Source organism: Anastrepha obliqua, chromosome 3 (genome assembly GCF_027943255.1).
Source record: "Anastrepha obliqua isolate idAnaObli1 chromosome 3, idAnaObli1_1.0, whole genome shotgun sequence".
Lineage (NCBI taxonomy): Eukaryota > Metazoa > Arthropoda > Insecta > Diptera > Tephritidae > Anastrepha > Anastrepha obliqua.
The window spans coordinates 25,049,286-25,073,373 of record NC_072894.1 but is presented as its reverse complement, the minus strand read 5'-3'; the positions used below and the strand labels follow the sequence as shown (position 1 = coordinate 25,073,373).

At 37.0% G+C, this 24,088-nt stretch overlaps 1 protein-coding gene across 5 annotated transcripts in view; it reads right to left on the bottom strand.

Moving 5' to 3' along the window:
• Window positions 1-1,946: 1,946 nt before the first annotated feature.
• LOC129240870 (gamma-glutamyl hydrolase-like) overlaps window positions 1,947-24,088 on the bottom strand; it is a 35,256-nt gene continuing 13,114 nt past the window's right edge. For 4 of the 5 annotated variants that reach the window (XM_054876912.1, XM_054876913.1, XM_054876909.1 and 1 more), the window contains exons 2-7: window positions 14,832-14,986; window positions 14,664-14,714; window positions 8,510-8,781; window positions 3,989-4,095; window positions 3,684-3,772; window positions 1,947-2,238 (exon numbers count right to left, since the gene is read on the bottom strand). In XM_054876912.1, coding sequence (XP_054732887.1) covers window positions 2,016-2,238; window positions 3,684-3,772; window positions 3,989-4,095; window positions 8,510-8,781; window positions 14,664-14,714; window positions 14,832-14,968 — 879 coding nt within the window. In that variant the 5' untranslated portion in view covers window positions 14,969-14,986 and the 3' untranslated portion in view covers window positions 1,947-2,015. Of the gene's footprint in view, window positions 2,239-3,683; window positions 3,773-3,988; window positions 4,096-8,509; window positions 8,782-13,128; window positions 13,455-14,663; window positions 14,715-14,831; window positions 14,987-24,088 lie in introns of those variants that run through there. The other variant, XM_054876914.1, reaches the window with a different exon arrangement.

The window sequence follows — 24,088 nt, the reverse complement described above, 5'->3', positions numbered from 1 at the left end:
TGAAATGGGAAATCCCAACCCCACCCGCCATATTCTCCAGACATTGCGCCGTTCGATTATCACCTGTTGGCATCGATGGCACATGGTCTAGCTGCCAGCAGTTCCATTCATATGAAGACATCAAAAAATGGCTTGATTCGTGGATAGCCTCAAAAGATGAACAGTTTTACCGCGACGGTATACGAGATCTGCCAGAAAGATGGGAAAAGTAGTAACCAGCGATGGGCAATACTTTCATTGATTCACTTGTAACCATTTTTTTCAGAATAAAGTTGTAGCTTTCCATTGGGTTCATTAGCTTTCTATGGGTTCATGGAAAGAAACTACTGACACATATAAATGACTTCACATACAAATTATTAAAAAATTTTGTCCATAGCTGGCCCACTATGTACACTGTGAAATATTTATTTTGTTCACGTACTCGTACATGAAGTTTGTAACAACTTTGATAAATTAAGCAAAAGGCAATTTTCAAGTATATAGTATATATATATAATAATTTTTGAAAAATCTACAGTGAAATGTTTAATTAAAAATACGTCAAAGCAGGAAAGAAGAGCAGGGTACAATGGGTACAATCGTTTCCACGACAGTCGGTTCTACGTTACCGAAACGACCCGGATTTATATCCGGTCAAGGACTGTCACTCCAGCAGCATTCCCCGTATGTAAGTATGGGGAATGTTTATGCTGTTACAACAACAACAGCAGGGTACAATTCACAAATTTCCATATTTTTAACTTCTTTGAATTGCGCGTGACTTTCTGTTGAACATTCGGGTGTGGCCAGACTGCCCTTTTCAACTTTGAACGTGAATTTAACATATTTTTATTAAAGATAACGAACGACCTGATATTCCAGGTAACTTCTTAAAATTTAATTTTAATTTTTAACAGGACGAAAAAAAATTTCCAAGCCCGGGCGCCCAACCATAGGTTTTACAAAAGGTGTCCAACGGAGGTTTAAAACTAATAAGTTTTGCATATGTTTATGTCACCAAATCACCATTTACTTCTGCACTTAGCCCATTGAACTATGAATGAGTAGCATGGAGCTCAACGTGGTTTCAAACTCAGTGGACTGGACTAAAATCAGTACAAGAACAATTATTGTATTGTAATATATGCTAAGAAATGTTTGATGGAATTCTTTATCTGGTTTTAATAAAAGTAAAGGTGGTGCCAAGACAAGCCAGCTCAGCATTGTGTTTACCTATATATTGCAATGCCCCTGAAACACGGATAGGTCGCATGCAATGCCTCCATCAATTCATAAAAAAGAAAAGGACAGTGAAAAAGGCGTCATTCAGGACCATTCTCCGTTATATGGAGGGAGACAATGTACCGTCAGTACTCCAACCAATATTTTACATTCCTTCCTTGCGAGGAATAAAATTAAGTTGGTTCTTTTCGTGTTGCAAGTTCATAGCATTATTTTGACAATCCTGTGGTAGGTCGAGCCTTCCCTTATGGACTGTGCTTCCAGAGTTAGTTCCATCTACAAAACTGAGAATGAGGGATATATGTTCGACGTACTCATCCTAGGCCAGCGGGTGCCTGCCTTAGCAAGCTCGTCAATTCTCTCATTACCCTCTTTTACCTTGTGCCCCGGTAGCCTGTAAATAGATAACGGCCGCAAAATTCTCGTCCACTCTTCCTGTTCGGTAAAAGAATACATTTTAACGAGCACTTACGAGCAGCTTCCAGGTGCCATGCAAGCTTTAATAAAATTTTTGTTAACAATACTTAATTGTATTGGTTTTAAGACCCTAAGGCATTGTCTAAGCCAAAAACAAAAATTCATTTCACCCTTCAAGAAAAAACTGGACTTTCTACGTTTGTAAAATTGTATTTTTTTTATTAGTTTGCTTTTAAAACACCATTTTTAAAAAAATAAAATTAATCACATAATTAATCACATATATAAAATTAATCACAATGAAAATAATTAAACTAAAAAACATTAAGAGTTTGCAACAGCCTTGAATTATTATAAACTTAAGCGAAATTCTTCTAGTCAGGATAGTCAGGCGATTCACCAAATGCATAGATTTGGTCATTACCTTTCCCTGCGATTTTAGGAAAATTGTGTATTTCATAACGCTCGGCATTCACAAATCTATTAGAATAGCGGCCGCTATCATCCACAAAGAACTTTGCCAGATATTCTCTTACTTTTAAGCAATGCTCCGGGCAGTCTGATTCCGGATGAAATTGCGAGCCGTAAAATGGGTACCTATAAGTAGATGTAAAAAAAAAGTAAGAAAATGCTCCACTCGTTCTGAACCAAACTTTATATACCCGTGCACATTTCAGTAAAATTTAATTTAGGCTAGTCGTTAATTTTTGAAATCAAATAAACTAATAGACAATGAGAGTTATAGCTTGTAATATAAGGGATTAACGGGATATCAGCACACTTTCTACACCGACGGATCCAAAACCAGTGATGGAAGCGGATCTGGATCGTACTTAGACGAAGACACTAAGTACTCCAATGCCACTGGACAGATGGCCACGACATTCCTTACGGAAGTCTATGCCATCTTGGACCTGGTATACTGGCTAATTGAGAAAAAGTGGCAGGGCAACAGTATTGGAATTTGTAGTGACAGTCAAGCTGCACTGAAAGGCCTTGCTAACCCACGCTGATCTTCAAAGTTAGTTGGTGAATGTAAGACAAAACTGAACACTGTTGCAAAACACAACAAAGTTAGTCTTATTTGGGTGCCTGTATATTGGGTATTACAGGAAACGAGTTAGCTGATAAATTGGCTAATGAAGGCTCTGCAAGTATGCCACTAGGCCCTGAACGCTTTCTAGGTGTCAATTCTGCATCGATTCAACTATGGATTGATGACTTCTTGAGGTCTACCCACAGAGGTCGTTGGTCTGAGTTGAACTCGTGCAGAGTAGCCAAGTGCTTTGGGAAAACCCAAACAGGAAGACCAAACTCAGCAGAAAGAACCAGAGAGTACTGCTGGTTGTAATCAAAGGGCACAATATCGGTGGTCAGCATATAGCTGCAATGGGGGTCGTCGACAGCCAGATATGTCTATCCTGTCTTGAGGATTACGACACTGCAAAGCATTTTCCCTGTACCTATCCGGCGTTTTCTAGAATCAGACTTAGGATATTGGGTTGTGATATATGGCTGGACGAAAAGAAATTTAGCCTTAACATATAAAAATTGCGAGATTGCGTGTACCCAGTTTGCGTAAACTTTATAAAATCGTTATCGAGATACAAGCATTAAAATGGGTGTGGCAGCATCTATTTTCCAAAATTCTACTTGCGTTGTATTTGTTTAATTTTTGGCTCATCATTTGTTCCAAATATGAGTAATATTGATAAATTTTTAACTAAGATATAATGTTTTTTTCTTTGTTTTAAATTACCGTTATATGGCAAATGGTTAAACGTTATTAACCGAATTCCCCCATTTTCAATACCAAACTACCCCGTACTAATTTCCATTGAAATCTAACAATTTTTACTCGAATTATCGTACGGAGCATTTGGTACATACATATTTATGCGTCTGTGCCTACATCAATCGCAATTACTTTATGCTGTCACGTATATCCGTTATATAAAAAAAATTATTAAACACAATTGTGCACAAATGTGCACGAGTATAAAAAATCGAAATTGCTTCGTATCACAAAAAACGTCACTTACCTGCGGTGTTCCATAATCGAAGCGAACTCCGTGCCATTTCCGTCCGTGTTTTTTGCCAAAATTTGCCAATCATTAAAACTTTTGCATGACTTTGAGATTGTTTGTAAATAAAAAAACTTTATTTCAAGGAAACTATTTCGATATTGATTTATTGGGAGAGACTTTTTTAATGAAACGAAGTGAAATGAACAGAAATTAAATAAAATCAGGTGAATTAAATTAAATTAAATTAAAGGAAACAAGGTAAATGGAAATATTAAATGAAACCTGATGAAAGGTTTTAAATTGTTTTTTTTTAAATTTACCTCAGTGGTCCAACAATACCTATGTCGATGTCGACCAAAAGGTTCATTCCGCATGATAATTTCCAATTCGGGTGGCAAATGTGCAAAAAGCCTTGAGTCTCGAAAATCTGCAAATATGTAGGTGTGTTAATGGCAGTATTTAGTAAACATTTATTTAAAAAACTGGTCAGAAGCAAATGAGCTAAGCGTCAACTGTATTAAAACTGAAGTCATCCTTTTTCCTAAGAAACACAGAATTTCGGAAATAAATCCTTTGATGCTACATGGTACGGACTTCGTTTACTGATGAAGCCCGCCACTTAGGACTAATATTAGACAGAAAATTCTGATGGAAATCAAATGTCGAAGATAAAGTAAGAAGAGCTACAATAGCACGCTACTCTTGCAAAAAGTTAATTGAATTAAGTTCGGGCCTTTTCCCTTTTATCGTACATTCGCTTTACACAGCGATAGTTAGAACAATCATTACCAAGAAATTTATCTAAATGAATCCTTATCACAGCATTTCCTTCAAAAGAGGAATGCGATAATGGACTAATTGTTAACGAATATGAAAATGATGGCTCAAAATTAGATAACAAAGTAGACGGGATCATTTACTCTGTTAAACTTGGTTTTAACCTATCATTTCACTAACTTGATCCGTGCAGTGTAATTCAAGTGGAAGTCACGGCTATAAAAGAGGGACTTACAGCGAAAAAACAAGAATATTATTCATAAATGAAATCTTCATTTACTCAGACAGTCAAGTAGCTATAAAAGCGCTAGAAATCATCAAAAACAGTCATCGAATATTTAATAATAACGTAAATACTACAAAGTAAGTCTTATCCTTTTCCAAACGGAAATTTTTCCCATTCTGAAAGTAGCAGAACGGATAATTGAGAGAAGATGGAGCGGGAAACAGATTGAAGTCTTTAAAGGCTCTGGAGAACGCAAAGCAAACCTCAAAACTTGTTGGAGAATATAAGAAGAAGCTTAATTCTGAGACAGAAGACAAGACAGAAGACAAGACAGAATAAGCTCATACTTGTAAGGGTTCCAGGACACTGAGGGATTTAAGGGAATGGAATTGCCGATGAATTGGCCAACTGTGAATCAACCAACAGGGACCAGAGCCAAAAATCCGAATCAGTTTTGCAGGAATCACAAAGTGGATTAGCGATTATGTATGCAATTTAAATAGCGATGGTCCGGTCAGAACTGCAAAGTGTTTTGTGACAAGTCCGAACAGAAAACTGCCGGACTTTCTTCTAAAACTTGGAAGAAAAGACGTTCGTATTATTACAGGATACAATCCATGAGGTCAACATATGATCACCATTGAAATTATTGAGGATCCGATTTTCCTGTCTTGCTTAAAGGAGGCAGTTAGCACTGAACCTTTTCTCTGTGAGTGTCCTGCATTTGCCAGGGCAAGGCTGCGAATTTTAGGTTCCTATGTCATGAGAAGGAGTAAAATTTGTTCTCTCAATCTCGAGAATATTTTCAGATTTACCAAAGAATCTGGAAAATTCTCAGAAGTCTAACTACCTCTATTTCTCGATTCCCTTCTATCTTTTTGCTTCTGTTACTTCTCTCTTTTCCTTCCAGGAAACTGCAAAGCAGATAAACTTGCTAGAATAGGTATAACTCTTGATATGCAATTGGATAAAACATAGGCACTTGTAAATTACTAATAAAGCAGGAAACTTTCAACAGGATAAATGCAATTTGGCAAAACTTGATTACATGCGAACTAAGCAAACAGACATGATCGAAATGGAACAGCGAACGCTCAAAAAACCAAAGATTTAATTGAGAAGTTTCAAGAAATATGAAAGGTGTGTTAACAGGTCTTTGTTCAATAGGCACCCAGCCAGAAAGTTCGGGCTCCCATACCAAGATTTTCGTAGAAGCTGTCTTAACACGGAAGGATAGAAAATAATCAGACACCACCTACTATATGTCAGTGTGAAGACTTAGCCAGAAGGAGAATTCGCACTCTTGGTAGTGCATTCTTAACAGATGTAGTGGATATGTAGGTACGTGGAATGGTTGAATTGCCACTCTGGCACTCCCCAAGAAGCACTAACTTAATATAATGGAGAAGATTAATAGGACTGCCCCAGGCTGTCGAAGAAAGGAGCACCCAGTGGGCTTAATCGTCTAGCTGCTAAGCACGGACATTTAAAGAGAAAGTGCTCAACAGTCTCCTTCTCTGAAAGGTCCCCACAGCTTCTGCAATGGGGGTTAAATGGTAACCCTAGCTTTTCCGCATGTGTGCCGATCGTCCAGTGACCGGTAAACATAGCTACCAGCTTGGAAATTGAATGGCAAGGAGTCCAAAGAACTTTCTGAGTCCTCCGTATATAGTACTGGAGGCAAAGGATTTTCAAAATAGCACATGAAGAAATATAGCTTCATCTGTTCTGCGCTTTCCTGAGAAATAATTTGTGCAGTTCCCCTTTAACAACTGTCAGGGGGATGCCGACGACAGGGTATGAGGACTCTGAGACCTATTCAGGCTCCTGGCAAACCCATCAGCAATTTCATTTCTCTCTATGTTCTTATGTCCTGGAAACCAGATCAGAGAAATTTTACCTTCACACCCAGAGATTTGATCTTCGTAGAAGAGTTTATTAGTTTCGGTTTGCACAATGGCGTCATCAGAGCCTTTTATCGCGGCTTGACTATCGGAGTAAATGTAAGTATCTCTCTCGCGCCCGCGTTTCCTAATCATTTTGCATGCTTGAAGGATCGCAAAGACTTCTGCCTGAAAAATACTAGCAGTAATCGACAGTTTAAAGGAGATAGATAAATTGGCTGATTTAGTGAAAACCCCTGCTCCGACTCCCAATTCCATCTTGGAGACGTCAGTGGAGACATGATGGTGAACCTTATAAGACAGTGATATTGCTTGCTAAAACTTTATTTTTCTGCAAAGCATTGTTTTTGTTTTAAATATAATACATGATTTTATGCACTAAATCGCTTTGAAATTAATTTAAGCCCAACACTAAGTTTTTCAATTTTAATCTAATTTATCTGCTAGTAGAGCCCACTTTTTCGTCTTAGTATTTATTATTCAGCCAATTTTTTATTTTGTCATCGGCCATGAGAATTTGAAGATCTCACGTATGTTATACGAGGTGTGTTCAAAAAGTATCGCGAATTTTCGGTTTTTTCAAAATTATTTATTTATTCATTAATATCTATTTTGTCCCCTTCAAAGTAATCCCCATGAGATATTATGCACTTGTGCCAACGTTTTTTCCAATCTTCGAAGCACTTAAAAAAATCATTTTTCTTATCTTCTTCAGCCCCCCCTTCGATGCCGTGTTTATCTCGTCAATCGTAGCGTAGCGTTGTCCTTTCATGGGCCTCTTCAGTTTCGGGAACAAGAAAAAGTCACAGGGGTGAAGATCTGAGGAATACGGTGGCTGTGGCATCATTAGTGTGTTGTTTTTGGCCAAAAAGTCGCGCACAAGCAACGATATGTGAGCAGGGGCGTTATCGTGAGCCAATTTCCCAAGAGCCAATTTTTGTTCTTCCACAAATCCGGGCGTTTCTAGTGGATTGCAAATTGCGCATAACTTGCAGGTAATATTCCTTATTGACCGTTTTACCCTGTGGCAAGAACTCATGATCCACAACGCCCCTGCAATCGACGAAAACGGTAATCAAAACTTTTACATTCGACCGAACTTGGCACACTTTTTTCGGTCTTGGTTCGTGCGGCAGCTTCCATTGAGATGATTGAGCTTTGTTTTCCACGTCATACATAAACCCACGATTCGTCACCAGTTATGACCCTCTGGAACAAATTTGGGTCGTCGCGGACAGAGCCCAACATCTCATTAGCAATGATCGTGCGATGCTGCTTTTGGTCGAAATTGAGCTGTTTTGGTACGAATTTTGCGGCGACCCGTCTCATGCCCAAATCATTGAAAAAAATAGAATGACCCGAACCAATCTATATGTTTAAGTCCCCAGCATCTTCTCTAACGGTGATTCGACGATTGGCCAATACCATTTTCTTCACTTCATCATTTTTTTCGTCTGTTGTTGAAGTGCTCGGGCGTCCGGCACGCCTGCACGCTTTTCGTCGTTCACATCTTCTCGGGTACTTAATTTCGTTTTTCACACAAAATTTGATACAGGTTCTTTGATCCATCTTTTAGAATAGGTAAAAATCGAGGACGAGCCGAAACACCGAAACACGTGCAAGCTAAGCAGCTGTCAACAATTAACTGAATATTCAAAATGGCCGAACTCGTCGGCGCGAGTGAGAGACATGAGTACCAACACATCGCCACAAAAAAATCGAAATTCGAATATACTTATGTAACCTGCGGAATTTCAAAATTCACGATACTTTTTGAACACACCTCATCATGACTTTTGAACTATTCAGATTTAAAAGTTTTTTTTAAGTTTTTAATATGTTTGGGTTAGTATATGTACTATAAGTACTAGAAAACTTTAAAACGTAATGAAAGTAAATTATTATGTAAGCTAAATACAATTAATTAAAATCACCTGGTAGAAACTCCACTTTCAAATCACAGTTCATGGGTTGGCATTTATCGCGTGGATCCGTGCCGTAAGTTGTAGCCGCCGTTTCGGTGGTATAAAGCACCAAAAGTTGAAATCCCAGACATGTTCCCCAAATAGGCAAATGAATACCTTTGTCAAACTTTTCTTTCGCTATGCGTATTATTATCTCAGTTGCTCGTACATAATAATTGGTTAAATCCAAGCGTGAAGGATCGTGCTCATTCACATAAACTGCACCTCCTGGCAATAGAACTCTGTAGAAAATGTACACAAATTTTCATAAGTAAGTAGTTTTCATTAGTCTTACGTCATTTATTTTCAAAATCTTTGAAAACCTTTTCCATATAGGAAACAGATTAGGTCCTGAAGGCCTGTCAAAATCACAACACGCGCACTTTAAAGGCAGATCTACGGAGACTGCACTGCATACTCTGGCCTTTAATGTTGATTATTTCTGGTCATTGCTGCGACATTCAACAATGTATCAACTAACGCTGGCTTAGAAAGTCTTATTGGTGTAGAAATGGATCCTGTCATATATAACTGGATTGCAAGTCTCCTGAACTGCAGAAGGATTGTGGCAAAATGGAATGAAACTATTTGAACGAGGGAAGCATGTAGAGTGGCTCCTCAAGGGGGTGACTTATCACCTCTGCTCTGGTTGCTAATTATTAATCAAATACTCAGTCGATTTGAAGGTAGAGCTCCAAGACTGATTGCATATGCAGATGGCATTGCTGTAGTTATTACAGGAAGGTGCCTATCTACGCTAAGCACTCTAATAAGCGAGGCTCTTAAAACAATGCATAACTGAGCTAGCAATGCTGATCTGGACGTCAATGATGAAAAAACTAACCTACTGTTCTTTACAAAGAAGTACAAAGTTCCAGCATGGACATTACCCTCGCTCGATGGCGTCTCTCCATCGTTGAAATCCTGCACCAAATACCTAGGAGTATTAGTGGACAATATATCAACGTGGAAATCTAATGTTGAGGAGATGGTGAAAAAGGATATTTGGAAGCACATGGGGTCTCTCACCCGCTCCTATGCACTGGTGTTACACTGCAATTGTTAGGCCTATATTACTATATGGCAAAATGGTGTGGTGGAAGGCGGTTATGAAGAAAATATATATCAACCCATTGATAAAAGATCAACGACTCTCCGCGCTATGCATAACGGGAACTATGAAATCAACTCCCACGGCAGCTCTCGAGACTATCCTCAGCCTAACACCGATTGATCCCTATGCAGAAAATCGAGCTGCAAACTCTGCTGTGCGGCTACAAACAACCGCTCAGCTTACCTCTAGAACATTCGCACATAGCTCTGGTCAATTCAGACTATATGATTACGAGTTTTGGAAGTCCCCTAAAGATTGTTGCCAAAGACGATGGAGCAGTTAAGAAGCTTGCTCGGAGGGTTTGTGTATATTGGGCTCCGCAGCATAAAGGCATACACGAAATAGCTAAAGATGGCGCAAGACTTGTAGCAAATCAAATAAGTTAGGTACATAAACCCCTGCACATAATTCACAAAGAACCATAGGAACACATTTTAAGAAAGGCGAAAGGTAGATGACTTAGCTTAACCAATTGCAAAGTTGCCAGGATCATGTGTAAACACGCATAAGATGACAGGTATTCTAAAACGATTATATCGTTCGATAGAAGAAACTGTGTAACTTTAATTGGTGCACTAACAGTTGCAGCGTATGCTTACAAGCTAAATCATGCAAGAAATGTAATGACTCGGCTACCAGAGAAACCCTGGATTATCTTCTATGCTACTGCCAGGCTCTCTCGAAAACTAAAAAATGCTACCTAGGTGCTATCAGTTTTGAAAGACTAGATTGTATCGTACAATGCGGTGCATGCATCTTGAGTGATAGACATTATTGCTAAAAAAAGCACTCTAATCTGGCATCATTGTGGACCAAAATGATCTCTGTATGGCCTCGGCCAGCCAGTGTAACCTAACCTAAACCTATCACTAAACAAAAACCGATAAATTCAGAAATAATTCAAAAGAAATGTATAATTTTTTTCTTTTTTTATTTATTATTACAATATAATATTTCACGAATCCACGGGCGCAGTGTAACTCCAGACATTTCTTCTAGAATCAGGAAGATTCCTGAACCACCACGGAAAGGGCACCTTTCAACTGTCTTTTTGGCGAGGATTTGAAAAATGTCAAACATCTCTACCTCTAATTCAGCTATTATCTTAAATATACCTATCTCGAAGTAAAAGGTAAAATTGGGAATGAACATAAAGCTGCCGGATCCGGTACCCTGTTGATTTTATTCTCCATCAAAATATCATACAGTAGCTGGAAACTTTTAGCCTTTCTTCCTTTGCTCTCAAAACAGTGTAAAGGAAGGTAAACAACTCCCTCTCTCATACTATTTGCCAGTCTTCCAAAACTACGAATTTTTTCCTTATGCAAAATATAAATCCACAGGTATAACAAACATCCTGAAAGGGGTAGAGGAGTACACGATTATCTGGATTGTGGGACAAAATTTGGAGAAGTGGGGCATCGACATATATACTTATACGTAATGTGGAACACAGAGAAAGGGGGGATTTCTTTCTAAAAAATAAAAAAATTATTAGCGCGTACACTTTTGTTATGCGTCTGGCCGAGCTCCTCTTTCTACATATTTGTCGCATGCGTCTTGATTTTGTCTCACAAATAGAGTAGCCTACAATTTTAAGCGATTCCGAACAGCAAATGGTTTTTTATGAGGAGCTTTTTCATGGCAGAAATACACTCGGAGGTTTTCCATTGCCTGCCGAGGGTCGAGCGCTTAGATTAGAAAAAAACGTTTTCTTCATTTTGGTGTTCTATGGAGATTCGAACCTACACACTCCCGAATGGTAGTCGCGCACCAATTTCTTTTAATTATTATGTTCTGAGTCCTATTTTAAATATCCTGCTTCTTGGACCGTGCAGGACATAAAATGGTAACTCTCGCCGCCCTCAGGTTGATACCTCTCAACCCCAGACAGAACCTGAAACCTAAAAAACCCTTAGCTTTCTTTCGAGTAGCACATATCGTTTTGCTGTAATCTTGGTTTCTGAAAACAAAACTAATACAAGAATTTTCAAAGAGGGAAAAGTGAAAAATGAATGGAAAATTTCTACTAAAATTGGTGTATACACCAAATAGTTAAGCTTCATTTAGAGTTCATGGCTCATTCGCGTTTAATTCAAAATGTGCGCTAAACTATGCTCAATCCCTGCAGGAGATGCGATTTACCAGCTTTTGAAGAACATTCGCGAATGGCACTGCCGCACTCGCAATTGACTCGCACCCCCATGTGGCCTCCCAAAAACTACATAAAGGACTTGATAAAATAACTCATTGTTTGAAAGAGCTGCACATTAATTTGGGCAAAAGTATATTGTTCAACATAGTGAAAATTTTAAAAACAATAAGACCTTTTTCAATCACCATTGTTGGCCAAATTCCATTGTTAGGCCTGAAATATAAATAGCAAGCCTCGCATCATTCATTTACGTAATCCTTCTTGTGGTAGAAAAATATTTGGTCGGCACAACTCGTTTACGACGCCTTTTAATTGTAAAAACAAATGCTCTTTCTTCCACTATATGAAAACTATGCTCGCGTAGCTGATTGAATAAACCGTCTTTAGTGCAACTCAAAAATTAAATTTTCATATCGAACCATTTCTTAACGAATATAGACTAAACGACTTTCTCTGCGTGCGAGACGTACATAGTCCTCCATAGTCATCCGTTTCTGGGTTAATACTATATTTTATATCAGAAGTTAGTCAAAATAACTAGCATCCAATTTATATCTCCTCCCTCATCCCCCTTTCTTATTGATTCACCTACAACATTGCATTTTTCCACGAATAAAGTGCCTTTTAAACTACGTATCAAGTTTTGTTTTAAATTTATATATCCTATGAATACCACAAATCCACTACAAGTACTTATATGACATTTTTTAGTAGAGGGGTTACTTTCTTCTTCACCGTATTATACTATTTATACTTTATTATACTATTGTATTAAATCCTGTTCTTCAAAAATTCTATTATACAGGGTGAACGATATGAACTATTCTAAACACCATAACTTTTTTGTGTGAAATTAGTTTTATTGATTTCAAAGACAAAATTGTTCAAAAATGATTACAATTTTAACATATCGCACCCTAAATACAAAAGGGTCACAACTCAAAATTTTCCATACTCGAGCTTGACTTGTTTACAGTAGCACAGAAAACAAAATATGTGACATATCACGCTGAAATTTGCATGTAAGCTTATAACAGTCCCACCAAAAAACAAAAAATTTATTTTTGCCATATGTCATCCGCGGACCGTTTTATTGATAACGTCTCGTTCATATCTCAGCAGAAGGCACGTTTTGAGTTGTGACCCTTTTGTATTTAGGGTGCGATATATTCATTTTAGCTCGATATGATCCCCTTTTGACTTGACTATAGCCTTCAAATGGTAAAAAAATTAGTTGCATGCTGCACGAATGTGATCTTGAGGTATTTTGACCCATTCTCTTATAATCGCTTTTTTCAGCGCGTATTTTTTAGTCCTCACCTTGCTCTCCAAAATGGACCAGATGGAATAGTCCATCGGATTTGCGTCTGAGCAATTCGAAAGCCATTGTGTGGACGAAATGAAGTGTGGAACATGATTTTTTAACCATTCTTGGTTCGCACGAGCTTTATGAGACGGTGCCGAGTCCTGTTGGAACGTCCATGGTCTACGACTGAAATGTTTGCGTGTGCACGGCACTAAAGCAGCTTCTAAAACATTTTCCCGATAATAAGTCGCATTCACTTTGACACCAGGCTCGATAAAAACGATTGGAGAGCGTCCATCAGCGGTCACTTCGGCCCAAACCATTACTTGCGATGGGAGATTGCTTCGATTGGGAAATTTTTTCCATCAGAAAACACAATGTTAAGAAATTCGCCACGTTCATGCAAACGCAACAACTCCTTTGCTCTTTCGCACCGAACTTTTTTTTGCTGTGGTGAAAGATCGTGTGCTTTTTGGAACTTGCAAGTCCTGACCTTGAGCTCATTTTTCAATATGCGTCGAATGCTGTCTTGTGATATTTTCAGTTCTTTGGCCATTTTTCTTCCACTTCGACGTGGATTTCGTTCAAGTCGAGCCTTCACTTTCTGATCCATTTCTGCCGTTTTTGCGGTATTTTTTGGTCCACCTCCATAGCGTTTTGCAATGGTACCATACTGGTAACGTTTATAGTGCGATACACAAACATTTTATTCACTTTGAGGTGACAGAGCTCACGAACAATGGCTGGTTGTGATTTCCCAGCCAAATATAACGCAATCACACTATTACGTTTGAAGTCCATCACAGAAAAAAAAAATTCAACAAAACTGAGACGCAAATGCTTTTGATGGCTTATAAACAATATATTGAACTGTCATTAGAACAATTCTGACGTTGATGTCATGAGCTGTTTTACAGATACAAGCAGTGTGAAGTTGGTAGCACTTCATATCGTTCACCCTGTAGTACAAGAGATACAATTTCTAGATATTGTATGTAGTAGATTTGGATATCCAGCACTCATTCTAGCGAGACAAAATCTTCCCAAGTCACTTCTACGCTAAATCGAAAAACTAGTCAAACATACATGGAAACCCCGTATTTTAACAAAACGGAAGGCTCTAGAAATAAAACTCAGAAGAATAAAACGTCGTCGAAAATATCATATTTCTCTCGATAGTAAGGTCTCACTCACGAGAAAGTCTATATATCATAAAATTAGCAAATGGTTGCAGAATTAGATATATTCCATAAATATTTTTTCTCTTAAATAAATTAAACAGCTTTAAGTAAAAATATTGCTTCATGTTTAAAAAACAGATATCAATAAAGAAATTGATTTAATTAAAAAAATGGAGGTATCTACAATTTATGCCACATCCGGATAATGTCGGGGCATGTCTATCTGCAGAAACTGCAATTATAAGAGAAGGAAAAGCTTAAGCCTCTTAAAAAATACAAATTTGTTTTACGTTTACCTACCTTTAACTACCGAATTTCTAAACATGTACATGGAAAGCGGATTTCGAAAACAATAATTTCTAACTTACCCATTTACTTTATTTAAAACATCGTAATAATACTCCAGGTCTTTATTGTTCCTTTGTAAATGAAAATTTGTATACAGTTAAACAGTAAAAGAGTAAAAATTATTAATCGGAATTTTTAAAATGGGATTGAATTCGAAAACAGCTCTTTAAATTACTATTTCTACATACCAAATGGGCACAACTTTAGCTCCACCAGCTACCAAATATTCTACATATTTACTGTCGATATAACTGCAAATCTCCTTTTTCATTCCATCCTTCCGATCCATACATAGCAAGCCAATAAAAGGCGTGTTCCCACTCATAGTTCGATAGTTAAATATCTAGTAATTAAAAAATGTGCACTCCATCAATCACCAAAACCAAATATTAAAATTGAAAAATCAATTTTAGAATGATAGAGGTCTGCAGCGAAAATTTGTGTTAATTTTAATGAGTGACTTTATTATTCTGTTTTTATGCGGCTTTTTTTTATGCGGTTTTGAAATAGTGCGGTTTTTTTTTAATTACAAAATGCATGTCGACCTATCGGGAATTGTACATATAAACAAGATTCTAAACCAGCTAAGCAAAAACTCATCACAGATTACATCAGAAATGCTAACCCTACAAGTATGGAACCGCCTGCATAACTATCTAGATCAGACGTGTACATTTCCTCAAGTGACGAAAGTGATTTTACGCCAAATCCTAAACGAACGCGCAACATGTGGGTATTTTCTGATTCTATTTCTGACTTAAATTTATTCTTCGATTCTGACGTTTCTTAAATAAAGATATAATTTTCAAAAATACAATATTTTGTTTATGCAATTTTATTTAATTATTTCAGATTCATGCGGTCTATGGAACGTATCTATAGTTATAATATGGGACTAGTGCCCTTTTTTATGCGATTTTATTACATTATTTCAGATTTATGCGGTTTTAGCACTTTGAAACGTATCTATAATTTTACTATAGAACTAGTAACTTTTTTTATGCTGTTTTTTTTTATGCTGTTTCTTGCGGAACGTATCTACCGCATAAAAACAGAACCTACTGTACACGCGTACTTTAGGACCTGTCAATTTGTATGAATCGATTTTCTCCAATATCGTTCTTAGCAAATTCAAATTGTACACTAAGTTCTAAGAAAAATGACAACGAGGCGAGCCCTCCAAATTTTTTTATGCGAGAATAGAAAGTAACACCGGATTTACACACGAAGACATCTGAAAGGGAGACACTGGAAATTCTCTTTTCATGTCTCATTCGCGGCCACACGGGCAAAATTGTTTTCGTCAACATTTTGACGTTTACTACTTTAGCATCTTCTGTGTCGGATATATTCTACAACCCGCTAACATGTAAAGCGGAAAACATTCGTCACCAATTTCTTAAATATATCAATGAAGAATGCAAACTGGTTAAATAATAAATAATTTGTTGTTTTTTTATTTAAATATACATATTTATAAATTGTTGTACTTGAATAAAAAAATTAAATTAAAAATACTTCGTATAAACATAATTATTTTAAAATTAACTTGAGTATCTAGAAATGCGGGAAAAAACTAGAAATCAACATAAATATGTCCCATAACTTTTTTAAATTATGCCTACTTTACTAGCAAAATCGTGCATTTCCCAACCAGCGTTCGGATGTTTGTCATCGTTGTTATCTTCCGTTTGATTGAAAACCAACACATAACTCAAAACTTTCTCCCACAAAAGAAGAAAACAAATGAAGAAACTGCCAAAAATTGCTTTAAGATTGGAAATACGAATAAGAAGATCAAAGCGTGTCGCCAGTACAGGAGACAAATTCCCTCCTCTCTTCCGCGGTCGTCCCTCACTCTCGAACAAAATGTTTTCCTTCCAAATGTTTCCCTGTGTAAATGGGCACTAAGTTATGGCTATGAAGTTAGAAAGTAGAAAACCAAAACAAAAAACCGGAAAAAGATATAAACCCTAAATAGTTTGTGAATACGTTGTTAATTGTAAACAAAAATTTACGATTAGAGAAAAACAGTTTTAAGGAATTTTTGCGTATAGTTAGTGTTTACACGCATCACGTTCGTTGTGGCAATGTTTATGTTTAGGGCTACTTCTGTGGTAGTTTGTGCTACCAGCGTTAATTTTTTTGAAATGTCTGAAATGTCCGTTCATTTAGTCCCCATGTTATTCCTTTAGTTTCGCCTGTAGTCTTGCTCATCACGACATTCAAAACGATTTTAAATGTATAGTAGAGGTTACAGGAAATAGAATTTGCGGACTCCAGTAGTAACTAGTAGACGACCACTCAATTTCTTTTCATGCAAGATGCGGCAGCTAGCGTTGGTATCTAATGCAAGGATTAGCTCGATTAAGAGTTTGGTACACCTTTACATGCCAGTGCATTCCAAATCGCATGAGGGTGGTGAATATTGAATGATTTTTTAAAATCGTTGAAGATAAGACATAGAGGAGATCGCCATTCTACCGACTGTTGTACTATTACTCGGAGGCTATTGACGTAATCAACACAGGAGCGTCCAGCTCGAAATCCTGCTTAATCCGTTCGTAGATTTGACGTCAGAGCGGTCGATATGCGGTTGTTAATTATTTGAGCAATTATTTTGTTCACCATGCTCGGAAGCGTTATTCCCCGCCAGTTCATCTTTCTTAGGAAGATTTTTGATCCCAAAAGTTCTCAATTATCGGGCTAATAAGCCCCCACTGATTTCATAGTCCGCCTTTAAGAGTTCAGGGGTAATAATGCATTTATAATTTTCTGCGTGTATGGACTGCTCATTCTTATAAGTGAAAGATAATAACATGCCACCTTGATCAAAAAGTTTCCGGAATGTAAAGAACAATACAAAAAATTCAAAATTCAAGTGTACTCCTCGAAAGTGATATTATCGCCTTCAGAGTACTTCCCATCAACTGTAACGCACTTATGCTACGTGAGCATTTTTTTTTTTTTTTTTTTTTTGGCATTGGTATTGGTATTTTTTTGGTATTGGTTCATTCGGAGCTCTCCACCTACTCGCCCAATGACTGGATTGCGTTTCGTACTCATAAGCTCATGTCTCGTCTCCATGCGTTTGATGAATGTTGGGTGGGACTCAGTCTTGGAAATCGTGTCTTTGGCGATATCAACGCGTTTCCTTTTTTGCATGAAATTCAGGCCGCTTAGAACCAACTTTGCAGCATCACCCGCAAACTCAAATCATTAGTTAATTACAATATCCTGAACGTATCCATAAGCAATGTTCAAGAACTCTGCCATCTCTCTAATGGTCAATTCGCGGTTATTAATCAAATTTTTCTCTCACTTTATTCATGTTTTCATCAGACGGTTCGTCATTCTCGATTGATTCACGATCTCTTCGGAGGCGTTCATGCTGCTAGTAAATAGTTGCTTTCTCTTAGAGTATCACTACCGTAATAATTTCCCAACATTTCTAAAGTTTGCGCACCATTAAATCCCTTTTTAACGCAAAATTTTATACAAACTCGTTGGAGCAATTTCAAATCCACTTTTAGAACTGTAAAATATTGAAAACACGATCAGAAGACGACGTAACTTTTACAAATGTCAAGCAATGGCGATAATTTTGATAGGAATGTTAATCACAACAGCAGATAGTGACAAAAGCAAGAATTACAAATATGAAGGTAAGGGGAAAAGATAGAAGAATAAGAAAGAAGTATCATCCAAGAGAGCGAAAGAGAGAAAAGAGTCGAAATGTTGAATGGATTACTTTCCACAGGTACATTCCCTTTCCTCCAACTCTCATTTGAAAACCAAGGGTGGATTTTCGTTATTGGAAACTTACCTCACAGAAATAAGTATATGTGCAAGGTTTTTTATACCGATATCTTTGTAGATAGTAACGATACATTTTTGTTTGGTATGCCAAAGTCTGCATTTGCAGTCCAACTTAACTATTCGTTTGCAAAATTCTTCTTTAGTCGTTATTCTTAGTACCGTTATTACAAATTTGTGTTGCGAGATTTGGTTTTCATATGAAGTAAGTATACCTATGTGCAATCAGAGATCAAAAATTTTATGTTATTTACATTGCTATCATAAAGAAAAATGTAAGTAAAATATATTACTGCTTTTGAACAAAGAACAATTGAATTATTGATGGGTTAATCTGTAGAATGCCCGGTGGAAGACATTTATCCGATGAAGAGCGTGGTCTGATTAAAGGGCTAAGAGAAAGTGGCAAAATTATTTATGTAATTTCTGCTAGAGTAAATCGGCATAGGAATACCATCAGCAACTTTCTTAAAAATCCAGAAACATATAGTTAACTCAATCTTAAGTCTTAAGGTCAGCGATAGACGAATACATTAAATTTGGGTCGAGGACGGAACACTTAAATATTGCTTGCGGGAGCCGGTACCAAGACTATTAGCACGCCACATTAAGGCTCGTTTAACCTTTGCCGGAAAATATAAATTTTGGACTAACAAGCTCCAAAACGTTCTATTTTCGGACGAAAAAAAGTTCAACTTAGATGGTCCAGATGGTTGCCAGTAATATTGGCAGGACCTTAGGCAACCACGGCAAACGCGCCATAAGCGGAACCACGCTGGCTGGTCTTTGATGATTTGGGCCGCTTTCGGACATGGTGGAAAGTCTACAATTTGATTTATTCCGACAAAAACCAACGCAGAATTCTATGTTGAAATATTAGAGGATATTCCCATTGAGTTTGCGGGAAACATATACGGAGACGACTGGGTTTTCCAGCAAGACAACGCCCCAATACATATGGCTCGTTTAACTAAGGCTTTTCTATCGTCAAGAAAAATTTCAGTTCAGGATTGGCCAGCACTAAGTCCCCATTTAAACTCAATTAACCACTTCTGGGGAATATTGTCGGCCCTTATTTATAAAAATGGTCGGAAGTTTGAGACAATCAAAGACCTGAAAGGTGCTTTAGTGGAAGAGTGGGATAAGATAGATGATTCCTCTATTCAAAACTTGACAGACTCTAAGCCTAAGCATATAAATGTTATAGAAACGTTGAAAAAAATGCACATATACTTATTTCATATGAAGTTATTTTAATTTCTTTTTTAATTTAATAAGTTTAGTCATGTTGAATAATTTTTGTTGTATAATTTTTTGTTCCTAGTTTTCCTAAATATATTTAAAATTATTGGTTGAACCTTTCTGCTGCTTCTTTATAGTTTTTCATTTGAAAATACATATACTTATTTCTGTGAGGTATATCGAAGTTTTTTTATTGCTTTCGGTAGCAAAAAATGTCGTGGCGTGTTGCCATTAGTCGTGCCGTGTTGTCCGTCTCGTTTCCCATTAGTAACCTCCACCTGCTTCCTTCCCATAGTCTTATTTCTTTGAAAATGTACATAAATATTTCTTTGATCAGTCGGTATTTTGTGGAATGGATATTAATTGATATTGTTCCTTAGTTTCTGCAATGATAAATTAACATACCGTAACTGTCGTGATACCATAGAAGTTCACGTATCTCTTATTCTTCTTCTATTAATTGAAGAAGTTTCTGAAACAAAATTATACAAAATAAAAAATACACCAGTTGTACATTTTTCACTTTCGGTAGTTATTTTTAATTATTACACACTGCTTTTGGCAACTACAAAGACTTCCTAAAATATGAAAACGAGAGTGCTCATCTCGAAATACGAAAAACAAAACGATCTCGTCGATATCGAATTGAAATATCGAGCCGACTGTCGGATTACGGAAAGCCACCTCAGGAACCCTAACAAAGCGGAAATAAAGGGTTTTCCAATAAGAGGTGTTATTTTGATATTCAAAGCAAAACGCTATTTTTAAATATAAATGATTGGATGGTTATTTCATTATAAAGAGGAAGGTATGCTGTTAATAGTGGAAAATAATACCAGGCAAATGACCACCACGACCACTCTTACAGGACAATATCCCTTTCATGAAATTTTCCATAACCGAATTGCAAAGTGGCTGCCCTATGTCAGCGATAGCCTCACGAATTCCATCTTTGAGGTCTCGAATCGACCCTGGGCTGTTGGCGTAGACCTCCTCTCTCACGTGGTCCCAAAGAAAAAAGTCACAAGGTGTTAAATCACAAGATCTCGGTGGCCAATTGTGATCACCTCATCGAGAGATAACACGGTCGGGAAACTTTTCCCGTAAAAGATCAATGGTTTCGTTGCTTGTGCCACACACGTAGCGTCGTCTTGTTGAAAATAAACTTGAATACCATGCAATTCCGGCCATAAAAAAACGTTAATCATTTCTCCATTCATCAATAACACTTTTTATTGGAAAACCATTTAATATCCATCCTTTTTATTTGGGATTTTATCGGGATTTCGATGCTCCTCTCTTTTCGTCACTTTCCCAAAAAAGACTATCCGCTAACCATCTTACGATTTGCAAAATCTATAGTATACTAGCGTACCCTCGCCCGCTTCGCTAGGCGATAAATTCAATGATTTGCTGAAAGAGAATAAAATTAATACGAAACAAAGCAAATTCTTTGATACAATTTCATTCGAACTTTATTGTAACACTTTTTGGTAGAAAACGTTTTTGGTTTCTCCATCTTTCGCGTAAATGAATAATGACGATGGTTTGCCTACTCGTGAGCAAACTATATACATACAATTGTTCATGAGAAAAAATTGGGTATTCTAAATTAATACCGCACATTTGTAGAGACTGCCCTTGCGCCTTATTAATTGTCATAGCGAAGGCAAGGCGAATAGGGAACTGCAAAGGTTTGAAATCGAATGGTAAATCCGTCGGAATCAGTGGAATTCTGGGTATCAAAACGTCTTCTCCTTTGTACTTCCCTTTCAAAATTGTTGCTTCGATAACGTTACCCATTAGCGTCTTCACAGCGAGTCTGGTACGGTTGCAAAGTCGTGGCAAATTAATGTTCAGTTGGATAATTTACGACATCATCTTGATCAGTAATAGTGTCCATTGACTTACTTATATGCAACTATGTCACCAGGTATTTGATCCAAAATAGCTACATTTATTTATATCATTGACGTCCTTATTTTTCCCAGCTAAAATTGCTCTTTCGCTGAGCCAATCATGGTTTTTGTAATGTTGAACTATGTTTGGAAATACACTCTGTATCAATGCCTCATTAGAGTGTGCAAAAGTGCAGAAATTGTTAGGCAATGTAATCATTCCTGTTGGATCGACAGACATTTGGCCATTTCCGATTTTCAGTAATTGGTGTGAAATTTCAGCTGCTGACGGATCGTTCTGTAGTTGAACACGTACGTTTGTAGCAAGTGTAAGCGTGTTTACATGTCTCCATAAATACGATGACTTTAAGCATGTATTGATTTCATCTGCAGCCGTAGATTTTGGGATCACAGGTAAGGTTTGCCTGAAATCTCCAGCCAATAAAATCATGGCACCTCCAAAGACTGTTTGGCCTCCTCGTAGATCTTTCAAAATTCTATCAAGTGCTTCCAATGGTTTCTTGTGTGCCATAGAACACTCGTCCCATACGAAGAGCTTACATACTTCAAGAACTTTTGCCATTCCAGATGATTTCGAAATATTACATTTACCTGCATATTCAAAGGCAACTTTAATGCAGAATGTGCTGTGCGACCGCCTTCCAGTAATGTACCCGCAATTCCGGAAATAGCGAATGCCAATGCAACGTTATTATCTGATCGAATTGTTGCTAATATCAATGAAATCAAAAAGGTATTTCCTGTTCCCCCAGGAGCATCCAAGAAAAACAATCCACCAGTTCCATGGCTAATATTATTCATGATTGTATCACCAACAGCAACATGGGTCATTCAATTTCGTTAAATTTGATGTTACAAATGTGTTAAGTTCATTACAATCATAATGGTATTCACGCTCCATGTCTCGATTGAGAACTTCGGATTGTGTTTTCGTTTCGTGACGAACAATTCCCGTCTTTGACTCGTTGTTCGTTGAATTTTCGTCTGAAACAACAATCACATTGTCCTCATCGATCTGAATTCCCATGTCTTCAAACACGCTCATATCGTTGGAGTTATCTGAATTTTGTGTATTCATGTGTTCATCCTCTTCGGTAAATAAATCCACAACTTTATTTAAATTTGCCATTCCGAAAATGTAATGTTATTTTTTTCAATTCGTATCAATCCGGGAACAATGTATTCTATTGTAATCTTATCGATGTGAATACCCAAAGAAAACTGTCAACGCACAAGGCCTATAGATTTACCAGGTCTGCTTGAAACTGCAAAAACAAAAAGAAACAAATTTTTTCTGCCACATCACATGGGGAAAGGTATAAAGTGGTGTGCTCTGGTGTGCGGTATTCGTAAACAAACCGTTTGAACATTTCCTTTGTTCTTACAAAATGTACATCTCGTTTCACGTAAGCCCAAAAACAACTTCTGTTAAATTCTCTGAGAGCCGAATAACTGTTTCTTGTCTGCTGCATTTGCTGCACACTTGTTGCTCTCACAAATGAACTGCACACAAAACACAAATCAGTAGTTCGGCGTTCGTGTATGTGTACTAAAGCATTTCTCTTCATAAAGAGCGTACAAATCTCTGTGTTTATGTTTACTCTCCATCGAAAAAAAATTTTCAACTTAGCAACACGACATAAATCGTTTAACAATAACGAAAAATTCGTATATTTATTCAAAAAAAAGTTGTACACATTAATTAATGTTAATTCGAAACTTAATCTAAGAATCGAGCAAGTTCTGCGGCAATTTTCACTGAAAACACAATTTATACAATATTTTGATTTTTTCTTTTTTTTATATGAAGAAAATATTAAAAAAAAAAATTTTTTTACTATAAACCTTCCCCTAGTGGATCCTTACAATATGAAAAAAGAACGAATAAAATTGGCCTCCTATCGGCCCAAAAATTGCGTACAAACGAACATCATTTCATTTTTATATAATATATATGTAGATAAATTGTAATAGCCGGCCTGACATATCTTCATCGTGTACTTTTTTTCTTTCCCGAATGTTCATAAATCAGGCAAATTGATATCTGAATGGAAACAAACGATAAAATACCGTTATGAAATTGGCACAATCGACAGTCGATTCGCGAACACTCGGGTTACAATACTAATTTTACGAATAAATCACAAAAACTAAAAAACTTATCAAAGTATTAAAAAAGGATTTTAAGTATTCACAGAACTAGTTTCCACTAATCAACAAAAACCACCAACTTTAATTGCAATTTGGCTTCATTTCAACGCCAATTAAAACTTCAAATTTGCTAATATTTGCTTAGACGACCATTTTGATTACACGGCCCATTTTGTCCCATCCGAACAAAAACAAACAAAAATAAACACAAATAAGGCGAAGACAAAGACGCGAAGACAAAGACGCGAAGCTCAAAAATATGTACATATGCATGTAAATAATTTTCTTAGCCAAAATCAAAATCAAAAAGCACACAT